The 18,674-nt window shown below is 33.8% G+C and overlaps 1 protein-coding gene across 1 annotated transcript in view; it reads right to left on the reverse strand.

Annotated features, from left to right (window-relative positions):
• CATSPERE (catsper channel auxiliary subunit epsilon) overlaps positions 1–18,674 on the reverse strand; it is a 249,588-nt gene that overhangs the window by 139,821 nt on the left and 91,093 nt on the right. Inside the window, exon 9 of the mRNA XM_022579421.2 lies at positions 9,429–9,921. Within this exon, the coding sequence (XP_022435129.2) occupies positions 9,429–9,921 (493 nt within the window). The remainder of the gene's footprint in view (positions 1–9,428; positions 9,922–18,674) is intronic.

The following is an 18,674-nucleotide window of genomic DNA, read 5'->3' on the forward strand; positions in this document are numbered from 1 at the left end:
TAAAAATCTTCAAACAAACACAAGCCCAGGACCAGATGGCTTCACAGGAGAATTCTATCAAACATTTTGAGAAGAGCTAACATCTTTCCTTCTCAAACTCTTCCAAAAGATAGCAGAGGAAGGAACTCTTCCAAACTCATTTGATGAGGCCACCATCACCCTGATGCCAAAAACAGAAAAAGATATCACAATAAATGAAAATTACAGGCTAATATCACTGATGAACATAGATGCAAAAATCCTCAACAAAATACTAGCAAACAGAATCCAACAGCACATTAAAAGGATCATACACCATGATCAAGTGGGGTTTACCCCAGGAATGCAAGGATTCTTCCATATACACAAATCAAAAATGGGACAAACCATATTAACAAATTGAAGGAGAAAAACTACATGATCATCTCAATAGATGCAGAAAAATCCTTCAACAAAATTCAACACCCATTTATGATAAAAACCCTCCAGAAAGTAGGCATAGAGGGAACATACCTCAACATAACAAAGGCCATATATGAAAAACACAAAACCAAAATCGTTCTCAGTGGTGAAACCTGAAACCATTTCCTCTAAGATCAGGAACAAGACGAGGTTTTCCACTCTCACTACTATTATTCAACATAGTTTTGGAAGTTTTAGCCACAGCAATTAGAGAAGAAAAAGAAATAAAAGTTATCCAAATTGGAAAAGAAGAAGTAACGCTGTCACTGCTTGCAGATGACATGATACTATACATAGAGAATCTTAAAGATGCTATCTGAAAACTACTAGAGCTAAAAAATGAATTTGGTAAAGTAGCAGGATACAAAATTAATGCACATAACTCTCTTGCATTCCTATACACTAATGATGAAAAATCTGAAAGAGAAATTAAGGAAACTCTCCCATTTACCACTGCAACAAAAAGAATATAACACCTGGGAATAAACCTACCTAAGGAGACAAAAGACCTGTATGCAGAAAACTATGACACTGATGAAAGAAATTCAAGATGATACAAACAGATGGAGAGATATACCATGTTCTTGGATTGGAAAAATCAACACTGTAAAAGTGACAATACTACCCAAAGCATTCTACAGATTCAATACAATCCCTATCAAACTACCAATGGCATTTTTCACAGAACTAAGACAAAAAGTTTCACAATTTGTATGGAAACATGAAAGACCCTGAATAGCCAAAGCAATCTTGAGAAAGAAACACAGAGCTGTAGGAATCAGGCTCCCAGACTTTAGACTATACTACAAAGCTACAGTAATCAAGACAGTATGGTACTGGCAGAAAAACAGAAATATAGATCAATGGAACAGAATAAAAAGCCCAGAGATAAACCCATGCTCATATGGTCAACTTATTTTTGATAAAGGAGGCAAGAATATACAATAGAGAAAAAACAACCTCTTCAATGAGTGGTGCTGGTAAAACTGGACATCTACATGTGAAAAAATGAAATTAGAACACTCCTTAACACCATACACAAATATAAACTCAAAATGGGTTAAAGACCTAAATGTAAGGCTAGAAACTATCAAACTGTTAGAGGAAAACATAGGCAGAACACTCTGTGACATAAATCACAGCAAAATCCTGTTTGATTCACCTCCTAGAGAAATGGAAATAAAAACAAAAATAAACAAATGGGACCTAATGAAACTTCAAAGCTTTTGCACAGCAAAGGAAAAGGAAACCATAAATAAGATGAAAAGACAACCCCCAGCATGGGAGAAAATATTTGCAAATGAAGCCACTGACAAAAGATTAATGTCCAAAATTTACAAGCAGCTCATGCAGCTCAATATCAAAAAAACAAACCACCCAAACCAAAAATGGGCAGAAGACCTAAGTAGACATTTCTCCAAAGAAGATATACAGATTGCCAACAAACACATGAAAGGATGCTCAACATCATTAATCATTAGAGAAATGCAAATTAAAACTAACATGAGGTATCACCTCACACCAGTCAGAATGGCTATCATCAAAAAATCTACAAACAGTAAATGCTGGAGAGGGTGTGGAGAAAAGGGAACCCTCTGGCAATGTTGGTGGGAAGGTAAATTGATACAGCCACTATGGAGAACAGTGTAGAGGTTCCTTAGGATAATAAAAATAGAATTACCATACGACCCAGTAATCCCACTACTGGGCATGTATCCTGAGAACACCATAATTGAAAAAGAGTCATGTACCACAGTGTTCATTGCAGCTCTATTTACAATAGCCAGAACATGGAAGCAACCTAAGTGTCCACCGACAGATGAATGGATAAAGGAGATGTGGCTCATATATAGAATGGAATATTACTCAGCCATAAAAAGAAAGGAAATTGAGTTATTTGCAGTGAGGTGGATGGACCTAGAGATTGTCATACATAGTGAAGTAAGTCAGAGAGAGAAAAACAAATACTGTATGCTAACACATATATATGGAATCTAAAAAAAAAAAAAAGGTTCTGAAGAACATCAGAGCAGAACAGGAATAAAGGCACAGACGTAGAGAATGGACTTGAGGACATGGAGAGGGGGATGGGTAAGCTGGGACGAAGTGAGAGAGTCACATGGACTTATATATACTACCAAATGTAAAATAGATAGTTAGTGGGAAGCAGCCACATAGCACAGGGAGATAAGCTTGGTGCTTTCTGACCAGCTAGAAGGGTGGGATAGGTAGGATGGGAGGGACACACAAGAGGGAGGAGATATGGGGATATATGTATATGTATAGCTGATTCACTTTGTTATAAAGCAGAAACTAACACACCATTGTAAAGCAATTATACTCCAATAAAGATGTTAAAAAAAAAGACACTGATGAAAGACATTAAAGAGGACACAAATAAATGGAAATATATAACATGTGCTTGGAGTGGAAGAATTAATGTTGTTAAAATGACAATACTATGCAAGGCAATCTACAGATTCTATGCAATGCCTGTCAAATTACCAATGGCATTTTTCACAGAACTAGAACAAAGAATTTTAGAACTTCTATGGAAACACAAAAGACCCCCCAAAACCAAAACAATATTGAGAAAGAACAGAGCTATAGGAATCAGGTTCCCTGACTTCAGACTATACTACAAAGCTACAGTGATAAGAACAGTATTGTACTGGCAGAAAACAGACACATAGATCAATGGAACAGCATAGAAAGCCCAGAACTAAACGCACTTATGGTCAATTAATCCACTACAAAAGAGGCAAGAATATACAATGGAGAAAAGATAGTCTCTTCAATAAGTGGTGCTGGGAAAACTGGACAGCTACATGTAAAAGAATGAAATTAGAACACTCCCTAACACCATACACAAAAATAAACTCAAAATAGATTAAAGACCTAAATGTAAGAGCAGATACTATAAAACTCCTAGAGGAAAACATAGGGAGAACACTCTTCAAGATAAATCACAGGAATATTATTTGGGGTCTATCTCCTAGAATAATGGAAATAAAAGCAAAAATAAACAAGTGGGACCTAATTAAATGTAAAAGCTTTTGCACAGGAAAGGAAACCATAAACAAAACAAAAAGACAACCTATTAAATAGGAGAAAATATTTGCAAACAATCTGACTGACAAGGGATTTGTCTGCAAAATATAAAAATAGCTCATACAACTCAATAAAAAAAAACCCAATCAAAAAATTGGCAGAAGACATAAACAGACATTTCTCCAAAGAAGATATAGAGATGGCCAACAGGCACATGAAAATCAAATGTAAATCAAACACTCCAGTCAGAATGGCCATCATTAAAATGTCTACAAATAATAAATGCTGGAGAGCATGTAGAGAAAATGGAAACCTCCTGCACTGTTGGTGGGGATGTAAATTGGTACAACCACTATGGAGGACAGTAAGGAGGTTCCTTAAAAAACTAAAAATAGAGTTACCGTATGATACAGCAATCCCACTCCTGGGCATATATCCAGAGAAAACTATAATTTGAAAAGGTACATGCACCCCAGTGTTCATAGCAGCACTATTTAAAGCCAAGACATGGAAGCAACCTAAGTCTCCATCAACAGATGAATGGATAAAGAAGATGTGGCATATATACCCAATGGAATATTACTCACCTTAAAAAAGAATGAAATAATTCCATTTGCAGCAACATGGATGGACTTAGAGATTATCATATTAAGTGAGGTAAGATAGAGAAAGAGAAATATTATATGATATTGCTTATATGTGGACTCTTTAAAAATAAGACAAATGAACTTATTTACAAAACAGTAACAGACTCACAGGCATAGAAAACAAACTTATGGTTACCAAAGGGGAAAGTGGGCAGGGAGGGATAAATTAAGAGTTTGATATTAACAGACACACACTACTATATATAAAACAAACAACAAGGATCTACAGGGAATTATATTCAATATCTTCGAATAACCTATAATGGAAATGAATCTGAAAAAGAATATATACATATAAATAAATATGTATATAACTGAATATATACAACTGAGTATATATATATACATATATGCATGTATATATATGTATATATATATATCTGAATCACTGTGCTGTACACCTGAAACTAACAGAACATTGTAAATCTACTACACTTCAATTAAAATAATTAAAAAAAAGATTTTCTAATTTCCCTTAGATGTCCTATTTAACACATGAATTACTTAGAAGTGAATTGTTTAATTTCCAAGAATTGGGGTATTTCCAGGTATATTTCTGTTATTGACTCTTAGTTTAATTCCACTGTAGTTAGAGAACATACTTTATATGATTTAAATTCTTTTAAATGTGTTGAGGTTTGATTTATGACTCAGTATATGGTCTATCTTGGTAAATGTTCCATGAACGCTTGCTAAGAATATATATTCTGCTGTTGTTGGGTAGACTATCCTATAAATATAAATTAGATTCAGTTGGTTGTCCAGTTCTTCTATACAATTGTCTATTTTATCTTCAACTATAATTATGGATTTGTCAATTTCTTCTTTCACTTCCATCAGTTTTGATATAGTTTTAATGTTTTACTTTTATTTAGTTAAAATGATTTTTAGGGGACTTCTCTGGTGGTGCAGTGGTTAAGAATCCGTCTGCCAATGCAGGGGATATGGGTTTGAGCCCTGGTCTGGGGAGATCCCACATGCCGCAGAGCAACTAAGCCTGTGCACCACAACTACAGAGCCTGCAGTCTAGAGCTCACGAGCCACAACTACTGAGCCCATGTACCACAGCTACTGAAGCCCACATGCCCTAGAACCTGTGCACCACAACTACTAAGCCTACGTGCCACAACTGCTGAAGCCCATGTGCTCTAGGGCCCATGTGCCACAACTACTGAGCCTGTGTGCTGCAACTACTGAAGCCCGTGCACCTACAGCCCATGCTCTGCAACAAGAGAAGCCACCACAATGAGACCCATGCACCGCAACAAAGAGTAGACCCCGATTGCCACAGCTAGAGAAAGCCTGTGTGCAGCAACAAAGACACAATGGAGCCAAAACCAAAAAATTTTTAAAAATTATTTTTAATTCCCCTTGAGATGGTGTTTGTCCAAATGGTTATTGTAATGTGTATTTGTAAAATTTCAAATCCTTGATGACCTTCCACATATCTGTTTTTAAAAAGTTGATTTCTAGTTTAATTCTGTTATGACCAGAGAACATATTTTGATTTCTCTTCTTTTAAATTTGTTAACATTTGTCTTATGTTCTAAAATATACTCTATCTTTGCTAATATTCCATGTTTACTTGAAAAGAATATATTTTCTGCTGTTGTTGGGTGGAGTATATTTTACAAATGTCTACTAGGTCGAGTTGGTTAATTCAGAGGTCAGGAAACTTTTTATGGAAAGGGCTATATAGTAAATATTTAAGTTTTGGTCCACATACTCTATTGCAAATTTTTATTAGTGCTGTTGTAGGGCAAAAGCAGCCAGAGATGATACATAAGCAAATGAGCATGGCTATATTCCAATAAAACTTCTTACACACAAGACAGCAGACTTGATTTGACTGAGATGGGCAGTAGTTTTCTGACCACTGGTGTTATTTATCCTTGTACATCCTTGCTTGTTTCCTGTCTACTTGTTTTATCTATTACTGAAAAAGGACTGTGGAAATCTTCCAACAATTTTGTGGATTTATCTATTTCTTTTTTCCATTCAATTAATTTTGGTTCATTTGCTATGAAGCTTGTTTGTTACATACATACACATTTAGGATTGCTATGTCTTCTTGACAAATTGACCCTTTTATCATATAATGTCCCTTTTTATCCAATTGTTTTCCTAGTTTGTCTGATATTAATAAATCCACTCCCATTTTCTTTAATTAGTGTTTGCATGGTATATACTTTTCCAATGTTTTACTTTTAATTCAACTATGTCTCCTTATACTGAAAGTGGGTTTCTTATGGGAAGCATACAGTTTGGTCTTTTAAAAAAAAAAAAATCCGATTTGACAATCTCTGCCTTTTAATTAGCATTTTTTGGCCATTTACATTTAATGAAATTATTGATATGTTTATATTTAACTACCATTTTGTTGTTTTCTGTTTGTATCCTCTGGTTTTTGTCTCTGTGTTTCCCTTTCCTGTCTTCTTTTAGGTTATTGAAAAGAAATTATTTTTTTAGTATTCCATTTTAATTTATCTGTTGAGGTTTTAAAAACTCTATCTTGTATAATTTTTTAGTGGTTGCTCTAGGGGTTATAATAACGCATTTAACATTTCAAGTGTAATGAAGAAAGCTCACTACCCCATGGGTTCTTTTATCCTTCTTCATTTATGCTGTAATAATCATGCATTATATCAACATACATTAAAAAGCCCACCAGAAAATGTTACATATTTTAAATTTTGCTTTTACATATCATACGTATTTTAAGGAACTTAAAAGTATAAAAATATAAAAATTAAGAATATAAAAATTTTATAGTCTTAAGCTTTAAGGAACTTAAGAGTATAAAAATAATCTATGTAATAGATTATATGATAACAATCTATTATTATTAGATTAAATATTATTATATAATCTAATAATAATCTAATAATTGTTAGATTAGAATTTTATTTTAGCTAATTAAATAAATTAGATTAATAAATCTAATTAAATAATTTTATTAAAATGATTTTAGTCTAAAATAATTTTTACCTGTATATCTACCATTTCAGTTGTTTTTTACTCATTATTGAAGTTTTAAATTCTCCATTTCCCTTCCACCTGATAAGCTTCATTAGACATATATTTCTTTTAGAATAGGTATTCTGGTAACAGATTTTCTTAGTTTTCCTTCATCTGAGAATGTCTTTATTTCTCCTTAATTCCTGAAAGACATGTTTGTCTGGAATAGAATTCTATGCTGATGATCCTTTCTTTCAGTACTCTACTAATACTGCTTCATTGTCTTCTGTTATCTATGGCCTGTGAGGAAAAATCAGCTATCACTTGAATCATTGTTCTCCTATATATGATGTATCACTTCTCTCTGGCTGCTCTTTGGTTTTTAGTAGTTTGATTATGAGTTTCTTTTACAACTACATTGTCTGGAGTCTGTTGGGCTTCATGGCTCCATAAGTTTATACTTATTACCAAATTTGAGAAGTTTCTAGCCATTATTTATTCAGATTTTTTTTCTACATGATCCTCTCTCCTCTCCTCCTTGGACTCCAATGTCATGTATGTTAGACGTTTTGGTATTGTCCCACAGGTCTCTGGGGCCTGGTTCAACTTTGACAATTTTTATCTATTGTTTACATTGGAAATTTTCTATTGATATAACTTCAGTCTTATTGACTGTTTCCTCTGTCATGTCATATCCATTCTGCTATTGAGCACATCTAATGAATTTTATTTCAATTATTCTAATTATATTATAAAATCCCTGATTTTGATTCTTAAAATAGTTTCAAACATTCTTATTCTTGAGGATAGTTTTATTGAATGTATATAATTTTAGGTTGCCAATAACTTGACCTCAGTTGAGTATTTCACTATCTTCTGACTTCCATTGATTCTGACTTCCATTGATTCTAATTGTTTTACTATCTTTACTTTGTTTGTAATTTGTCCTTTCTCTTTGGATGCTTTTAATATCTCTTATTAGTCTTTGATACCTTGCAATTTCACTATTTTGTATCTAACTGGGTTTTCTTTTTTCCTATATCAACTTGGATTTATTAATATTTATGGATTGAGGATTGATATCTTTCTTTAAGTCTGAAAAAGTCTCAGCTCTTTCTCTTTCTTGCTAAAACTTCATTTTGGAATTCTGGTTAGATATATGTTGAATCTTCTCTTTCCCATTCTTTCTTTCATCTCTCTTACCCTCTTTTCCTTGATTTCTCCCAGTTTTTCATTTTGTTTGATTTCTTCTTATCTACTTGCCAATGCACTAGTTATTTTTGTTGTATCCAATCTTCTATTTAAGGTGATCATTGAATTTTACATTTCAATTTTTGTTAGTTTTATCTAGGTTATATTTTAACATTTATTTTTACATATTTAAAATTTTTGAAATAGAATCTACATACAGAAAATTGACCAAGTATAAATAAATAAATAAATAGCTGGAAGATTGATCACAAAGCAGAAATCTGTGTAATAGCTACCTAGATTAAAAAATAGAATATAATCAGAACTCCCAAATATCACACATGCTCCCTCCCAATCACTACATCTTTTCTTTCCAGGATAACAATTATCCTAAATTTTATGGTAATGACTTCCTTGCTTTTAGTTTTACTCATTGCCTTGTCATTTGATAGATTCCTTTTTTCTCATGCTTTCCATTTTCTTTTCCATTTATTTAAATCTATTAAAGATATTTTAGATTCATTTTATTCTCTGTAGTTGGTGGTACACCTCTGTAAAGAGGTCTCTGAGAAGCTAGGTCAGAAAGATAGAGTTATTTACAAGCATAAATAACTCTACAGGGACTCCCCTGGTGGTCCAGTGGTAAAGAATCTGACTTACAATGCAGGGGAGTGGGTTTGATTCCTGGTCAGGGAACTAAGATCCCACATGCCACGGGGCAACTAAGCCCATGTGCCACAACTATTGAGCTCATATGCCTCAACTAGAGAGCCTGTGTGCCATGAGCTACAGAGCCCACACGCTCTGGAACCCATGCACCACAACTACAGAGCCCACATGCCCTGGAGCCTACTCTCCACAACTAGAGAAGAGAAAACCTGCACACCACAACTAGAGAGACACCCATGTGCCACAACGAAAGATCCTGCATGCCTCAGCAAAGATCCCGTGTGCCGCAACTAAGACCCGATGCAGCCAAAAATCAATTAAAAAAATAAAAAAATAAAAAATAAATCTTAAAAAAATAATTCTACGAAGAGCTGCATAGTATAGTCTCTGATATATCACTGTATTAAACAGTATGGTAAATATACCTAAATGTGCAGGTATAATATACATATATGTAATCGTTTTACTAACCTTCAATAAATAGTTGATCCAACACCATTTTCTTGATGTAATGCCAATAATTCCACCATCAGGAAGATTTACATTGCTTCCCAGTCCTTTGAATGCATTATAATTTTTTAAGTAAAGGATACCATTTATTAAAAAAAATATTCCATCCTGTGATAGGGTCACATCAGACACACTGTGTCTTTCATCATCAGTCAGAATGTTTGGAGGCACTCTGATTCTGGTCCAAGTACGGAATGAATCATTTGTCTGAAAGGTCTCCATATCAGCTACCACAACAACAAATGAAGGAACACAAGCAGCCCAGTCTGCCATTAACTGACTACCCTGTGGTGAAGATATTGGTAAAAACTCAGGAATCTCAGGTATTGTTAAAAAAGAAAAAGTCAGCAGGAAAAAAATATCTGCAATAAAGCAATCTTGAAAAGCCACTTGATTTCCTCTAATCTCCTTTAGCACATCATCTTCTGTCATCGGTATCGAGATATGCCAGGTCCTAAGAAGAGAAAAATAGAAAATATAAGAATAAAATGCACCCCCTCCTTCTCATCCATCTTGCATGGTGCTGACATTTATTATCTTTTATAAAAATTTTTATTTTTATCAACATAAGTCTGGGTAAAACAAAACAAATAGTACTAAAACATTACCACTGCCCCATTTCTCCTCATTCCTCAGTTAAGTTCCCAAAGAAACAGTTTTGACACTTACAGCTCTTTGTCCTGGAATGTGTTTCCATATTCTCAAACAAATATTCGTGGTTTTTTTTTGTTTGTTTTTTTGCGGTATGCGGGCCTCTCACTGCTGTGGCCTCTCCCGTTGCGGAGCACAGGCTCTGGACGCTCAGGCTCAGCGGCCATGGTTCACGGGCCCAGCCACTCCACGGCATGTGGGATCTTCCTGGACCGGGGCACGAACCCGTGTCCCCTGCATCGGCAGGAGGACTCTCAACCACTGCGCCACCAGGGAAGCCCGTAGATGTTTTTAATGGCATCCAAGGCAACATTCGTTAAATGGATATCTGACATTCTGTACATATGCATATTTTATTTCTATTTCTTTTAAAATATCATTTATTTACTAATTTTTAAAACAAAATAATAAATCATGTTATACAAGAGTATATGATACAAAACGCACACCTTAAAGAATAATACCAAGATGAACACCTGTGTAATAATCACCCATATCAAGAATCAGAACATTGCCAGTAACCTGGAAATTTCCTGTATGTCTCTTCTTTCCCCCTCTTCCACCCACTCACATATAGTCACTGGCCTTATTTTTTAAAATACTGAGATATAATTGACATATAACATTTTATTAGCTTTAGGTGTATAGTATAATGATTTGACATTTTTATATATTGCAAAATGATCACCACAGTAAGTCTAGTTACGTCCATCACCATACATAGCTACAAAAATTTTTTTAATGATAAGAACTCTTAAGATCTACTCTCTTACTTTCAAATATACAATATAATATTATTAAATAGAAAATATAAATATCCACTAGTATAGCTGGATACTTTAAAACTTCTCTATAAGTAGTTAATAGATCCAGCAGGCAGAAGATCAGTAAGGACATAGTTAAACTGAAGAGCACCATCAATCAACTGGATCTAATTGACATTTAAAGAATACTTCATCCTGGGCTTCCCTGGTGGCACAGTGGTTGAGAGTCAGCCTGCCGATGCAGGGGACACGGGTTCATGCCCCACTGTGGGAAGATCCCACATGCCGCAGAGTGGCTGGGCCCATGAGCCATGGCTGCTGAGCCTGTGCGTCCGGAGCCTTTGCTCCACAACAGGAGAGACCACAACAGTGAGAGGCCTGCGTACCGCAAAAAAAAAAAAAAAAAAAAAAAAGAGTACTTCATCCTAAAACAGCAGAATACACATTCTTCTCAAGCTCATACGGAGTATTCACCAAGATGCACCATATTCTGGGCCACAAAGCACTCCTTAAAAAATTAGAAATCATCAAAGTATGCTCTCATATCACAATGTAATTAAGCTAGAAGTCAATACAGAAAGATACCTGAAATTTCCCTAAATATTTGGAGATTAAACAACACACTTCTAAGTAATATATGGATCAAGGAAGAAACCTCAAGTGAAATTTTAAAATATTTGGAAATAAATGAAAATACAACTTATCAAATTTGGGAGATGACCTGAAAGCAGTGTGGAGAGGGAAATTTACAACATGAAATGCATACACTAGAAAAGAAGAAAGAACTAAAAATCAATAATCTAAGCTTCCACCTTGAGAAACTAGAGATAGAAAAGCAATATAAACCTACATCAATCAGAAGAAAAATAATAATAAAAATTAGAGCAGAAATCAGCAAATTTAAATCAGAAAAGCAGTAGAGAGAATCAATGAAACCAAAAGCTGGTTCTTTGAAAAGATCAATAAAATCAATAAACTTCTAGTTGAGCTAAGAAAGAAAGACAAAGGACACAAATTACTAATATTGGAAATTAAAATGGGCCATCACTACTGATCTCCTGGACATTAAAGAGTAATAAAGGAATACTCCTTATTAAATGAACAAATAATGGACAATTCTATGCCCACAAATTTGATAACTCAGATGAAATGGACCAATTGAAAGATAAAACGTACCAAAAATCACACAAAGAGAAATAATGTGAATAGGGATATATGCATAAAATAAAATAAATAAATAACAAATTACCTTCCAAAACAAAAAGCACCAGGCCCAGACAGGCTCACTGGTGAATTCTAACATTTAAGGAATATAGGATGTCAATATTCTATAATCTCTTCCAGAAAATAGAAGCAGAGGCAATACTTCCCAACTTATTTTATGAGATCAGCATTACTCTAACACCAAAACCAGATAAAGACATTACAGATAAAGCTACAGACATTTTAAATCCAATAATGTGTAAAGAGATTTATTTACCATGACCAAATGGGATTTATTCCAGTTATGCAAGTCTGGTTCGACATTAAAAATCATTTAATATAATCCATCACATAAACAGGCTAATGAAGAAAAAGCATATAATCATATCAATAGATGTAGTAAAAGCATTTGACAACATCCAACACCCACTCATGATAAAAACTCTCAGCAAACTAGCAACAGAGGGGGAGCTTCCTTGACTTGATAAAGGAGCATCTACAAAAACATACAAAAAACTTAATGGTGAGAAATTAGATGCTTTCCTCCTAAGAACAGGAACAAGGCAAAGACTTCTATTCAACACCATACTGGAAGTTCTAGCTAACACAATAAGACAAGACAATGAAATAAAAGTTTTACAAGATTGGGAAGGAAGTAACAAAATGTTCTTTGTTTACAGATGACATGATTATCTATGTAGAGAATCCCAAAGAACAGACAAAAAATTCCTGAAACTAGTAAGCAATTATAGCAAGGTTTCAGGATATAAGGTCAATTCCCATGCTTTAAAAAACTAGTTTACCACATTATGTATTAATAAACTACATAGTATTTAATCTTTCAACTTTTTGCATTTTATATAAATGGAATCATACTGTACTTTTCTTCCATGACTTGCTTTTTTCATTCAATATTATGTTTGTGAAATACATTCATGTTGATTTGTGTTGCTGTGTTTGATTTATTTTTCACAGCTGTATAATGTATATATTCTATAGCATAATTATACTAGAGAATGTTTATCCATTTCTCTATGAATGGAAATTAGTGTTTCAATCTTTTTCCTATTAGAAACAATACTGCTACAAGTATACTTTCACACATCTCTTGATGCACCTGTGCATGGGTTTCTCTAAGGTATATACTGGTGTTGAATTGCTGAATCATTTGATATATGCATCTTCAACTTTGGCTGACAGTGTAAAAATATCTTTCAAATTGTTTGTGTCAATTTATACTTCTACTAGCAATGTATGTAAGGGTTCCATTGATGCACATTTCTATGGTGTGAATGTTTGTGTGTGCCCAGAATTCGTATATTGAAATCCTAATGCCCAACGTGATGGTAATAGCAAGTGGAGCCTTAGAGAGTTGCTTAAGTCATGAGGGTAGAACTCTCATAAGTGGGACTAATGCACTCGTAAAAGAGGCGCAAGAGAGCTCCCAGCCTGTTCCACAAGGTGAGGATACAATGAGAATTCTGACACCCAGAAGAGGGCCTTCAACCAACCACACTGGCACCCTGATCTCAGACTTCCAGCCTCCAGAACTGTGAAAAATAAACTGTTGTTTATAAGTCACCCAGTTAATGGTATTTTGTTATAGCAGCCTGAATGCTGAAACATATTTTTACCAACAGTCTAAAATGTTAAAATATTTATCAATCTGGTGTATGTAAAATAGACCTTTCTGGGCTATTAATATTTTTCTCTAATTGTTAATAAAGTCAAACATCATTTCATGTACCTATTAATGAGTTGTTTGTCAAATCTTTGCTTTTATAATTTGAGATACTTTTATTGATTATAGAAATTTTTTTCTATCCTGAGGCAATAAAGATATTTTCCTATCTCTTTTTAAAAGCTTTTCAGTTTAGCCTTCCACATGTATGTCTTCTGAGGTTATTTTATTATTATCATCATCATCATTATTAATCTCAGATTATTTTAATGTATGATATGAGGTAAGTAATTATGATATGAGGTAAGAATAAAGTAAAGCTTCATTCTGTCCCTATTAAGATGATTAGGTAGTTTTCTCCTTTAATCTATTAATGTAGTAAATTACATTAAAACATTTAAAATATTATACTACTAACCTTGCACTTCTGGTATAAACCAACTTGATTATATGTCATATCTCTTTTCATATATTGGTGGATTTATTTTATTAATATTTTATTCAGAGTTTTGTATCTAAGTTCATGAATGAGATAAGCCTATAATTTTTCTTTCTCATACAGACCTTGCCTGAATTGGCATATGATAATTTGCTAACTTCATTCTGCAATTTAGGATTGGAATGATCTGTGCTAGTGCTCTCTCCCCCTCCCTAAAGATTGTTAAATACTGATTAAGTTTCTTTGCTCAACTTCTATATTTCCTTTTGAGTCACCTTTAAAAAATTGTATTTTTCTAGAATGTTTTCTCTTTAAGTTTTCAAATGTACTGGTCTATAACTGTTTATGTACTGTTTATGTATCTGCTACATCTCTAAAGTATGTTTGTTTTTAAAACCTAGATTAGTCTTTCCACATTTTTTCACATTACTTGTTCATGTAAAACCTTTTATCTCAACTCAATGCCACCTCTAAGATGGTATCTAAATGGATCTATCTGTATTATCACCTAGTGTATTTCTTTCATAGCTCTTGATACAACATATTATATTGTTTACATATTGTTAATTATCCATTTCCCATGTTAGAATTTGAATTAGAATAATTTGAATTCCCAATTAAAATTTGAATACAGAAGGTAGGGACCTTGACTATATCCCTAGTTTCTAACAGTAGCTTGATTAGTAGATGTACAACAAACATGTGTTGAAACAATTGTGGAAACAAATTGACATACATGTGCCAAAAAATTAAGTTAAATCTATACTTATTCTGTATCTAGTTATCATAAAGTTGAATTTCTTTTTTTTATTAGCTAGACATATAACATTTTATTTTATTAAAGTACAGTTGACATACAATATTATGTTCATTTCAGGTGTACAACATAGTGATCTGACAATCAAATAAATAACAAAATGATCACCATGATAAATTTAGTAACCATCTGTTACCAAAATTATTATAGTATGATTGACTATATTACTTATACTGTATATTACATCCCTGTGACTTATTTTATAATTACAGGTTTGTACCTCTTAGTTCCCTTCACTTATTTCTCTTTCTAATAATTTTGTTACTAGTGTATAGAAATGCAACAGCTTTCTATATGCTAATTTTGTTTCCTGCATCTTTACTGAATTTATTTTTTAGTTCTAATAGTATTTTGGTGGGATCTATAGGATTTTTAATATATATAATACCATGTCACCTGCAAGCAGTTTTACTTTTTCCTTTCCAATATGGATTCATTTTATTTATTTTTAATGTCTGATTGTTGTGGATAAGACTTTTAATACTATATTGGTGAAAGTGGAGAGAGTGGGCATCCTTGTGTTGTTTCTGATCTTAGGGAAATGCTTTCAGCATTTCACCGAGTATGATATTAGCTGTGGGTTTGTCATATGTGGTCTTTATTATGTTCAGGTATGTTTCTTTTATACCCACTTTGTTCAGAGTCTTTATCATAAATGGAATTTGTGAAAAGTTCTCTTCTGCATCTATTGAGATGATCACATGATTTTTATCCTTCATTTCATTAATGTGGTATATCTCATTGATTTGTGGATATTGAATCACCCTTGTTTTCCCAGGATAAATCTCACTTGATTATGGTGTATGATCCTTTTAATGAATTGTTGAAGTTGGTTTGCTAATATTTTGTTGAGTAATTTTGCATCTGTGTTCATTAGTGATATTGACTTGTAATATTCTTGTTTGTAATGTCTAGGTCTGGTTTTAGTATCAAGTTGATGCTGGCCTCATTGAATTAGTTCCTGCTCAATTTTTTTTTGAATAGTTTGAGAAGAATAGTTATTAAGTCTTCATTAAATGTTCGGTAGAATTCACCTGTAGAGCCGTCTAGTCCTGGACTTTTGTTTGTTAGAATTTTTTGATTACTGATTCAATTTCATTACTAGTGATTGGTCTATGCAGATTTTCTATTTCTTCCTGATTCAGTCTTAGAAGATTGTATGTTTTTAGGAATTTATCCATTTCTTCCAGGTTGTCCTATTTGTTGGCATATAATTTTTCATAGTAATTCCTTATAATATTTTGTATCTCTGTGGTGTCAGTTGTAACTTCTCTTTTATTTCTGAGTTTATTTATCTAGGCCAACTGTCTTTTTTCTTGATGTGTCTGGCTAAAGTTTTATCAACTTTGCTTATCCTTTCAAAGAACCAACTCTTCATTTCGTTGACCCTTTATTCCCTCTTCCTTCCTTTTTTGTCTCTGTTTTGTTTCCACACTCTGGTTGTCACTATTTCTTTCCTTCTACTAACTTTGGGCTTTGTTTGTTCTTTTTCTAGTTCCTTTAGGTGTAAGTTTAGGTTGTTTGTTGGTAATTTTTCTTCTTTCCTGATGTAGACCTTTATTGCTGTAAACTTGCCTTTTAGAACTGCCTTTGCTGCGTCCCATAGACTTTTTTTAAAAAATAAATTTATTTATTTTATTTTTGGCTGCGTTGGGTCTTCATTGCTGAGCATGGGCTTTCTCTAGTTGTGGCAACTGGGGGCTACTCTTCGTTGCAGTGTGCAGGCTTCTCATTGTGGTGGCTTCTCTTGTTGTGGAGCATGGGCTCTAGGCACACAGGCTTCAGTATTGTGGCACATGGGCTTAGTTGCTCCGTGGCATGTGGGATCTTCCCAGACCAGGGCTTGAACCTGTGTCCCCTGCATTGGTAGGTGGATTCTTAACCAATGTGCCACCAGGGAAGCCCCACCCCATAGACTTTAGAATGTTGTATTTCCACTTTTATTTGTCTCAAGGTATTGGTTTATTTTCTTTGATATCTTCAATGACCCAATTGTTGTTTAGACTCCATGTGCTTGGGTTTTTGTAGTTTCTTATTGTAGGTGATTTCTAGTCTCATACCATTGTGACTGGAAAAGATGCTTGATATGATTTCAATCTTTTTAAATGTATTGAGACTTCTTTTGTGTCATTACATGTGATCTATCCTGGAGCATATTCCATGTGTATTTGAAAGAATGTGTATTCTGATGTTTTTGGGTGGAATGCTTTGGATGCATCTCGTAAGGTAGCCTGATTTAATGTGTCATTTTTTTCAACATCTTTATTGGAGTATAAATGCTTTACAATGTTGTGTTAGTTTCTGCTGTATAACAAAGTGAATCAGCTATATGTATACATATACTCCATATCCTCTCCCTCTTGAGCCTCCCTCTCACCCTTCCTATCCCATACCTCTAGGTCGTCAAAAAGCCTGGAGTTGATCTCCTTGTGTTATCCAGCATCTTCCCACTAGCCATCCGTTTTACATTTGGTAGTGTATATATGTCAATTCTACTCTCTCACTCCATCCCAGCTTCCCCTTCCCCCTCGTGCCCTCAAGTCCATTCTGTACATCTGCATCTTTGTTCCTGTCCTGTCACTAGGTTCATCAGTACAGCTTTTTAAAATTCCATATATATGCGTTAGCATACAGTATTTATTTTTCTCTTTCTGACTTACTTCACTCTGTATGACAGACTCTAGGTCCATCCACCTCACTACAAATAACTCAATTTCGTTCCTTTTTATGGCTGAGTAATATTCCAATGTATATATGTGCCACATCTTCTTTATCCATTCATCTGTTGAGGGACATTTAGGTTGCCTCTATGTTCTGGTTATTGTAAATAGTGCTTCAATGAACATTGTGGTACATGTCTCTTTTTGAATTACAGTTTTCTCAGGGTATATGCCCAGTAGCGGGATTGCTGGGTCATATGGTAGCTCTATCTTTAGTTTATTAAGGAAAATCCATACTGTTCTCCATAGTGGCTGTATCAATTTACATTCCCACCAACAGTGCAGGAGGTTTCCCTTTTTATGTCAGTGTTTCCTTATTGCTTTTCTGTCTAGATAATCCATCCATTAATATAAGTGGTGTTTAAAGAACCCTACTGTTTTTGTATTACTGTGAATTTCTTCTGTTCTGTCTGTTAATATTTGCTTTATGTATTTAGGTGTTCCTATGTTGGGTGCATATATATTTACAAGTGTTATATATTCTTCTTGGATTGATCCCCTTATCATTATTTATGTTCTTCTTTGTCTCTTATTACAGAGTGTGTTAAAGTTTATTTTGTCCGATATAAATATTGCTACCCCCAGCTATCTTTTTGCTTCTGTTTGCGTGGAATACAGGTATTCCTTAGAGATATTACAGGTTCAGTTCCAGACCATTGTGGTAAAGCATATATTGCAATAAAGCAAATTGCACGAATTTTTTCATTTCCCAATGCATAGAAATGTTATGTGTACACTTACTATAGTTTATTGAGTGTGCAACACCATTTTCTAAAAGAACAATGTACATATCTTAATTAAAAATACATTATTGGTAAAAATTACAAACCAATATCTGAGTCTTCAGCTAGTTGTAATCATTTTGCAATAGTAACATCACAGATCACTGATCAAAAACCACAATAGCTTATATAATAATATTACATTAAATA

The sequence above is a fragment of the Delphinapterus leucas genome, chromosome 1, assembly GCF_059928025.1.
Source record: "Delphinapterus leucas isolate spDelLeu-1000000601 "Yukka" chromosome 1, BTC_Dleu_Yukka2, whole genome shotgun sequence".
NCBI classification, from domain to species: Eukaryota; Metazoa; Chordata; class Mammalia; order Artiodactyla; family Monodontidae; genus Delphinapterus; species Delphinapterus leucas.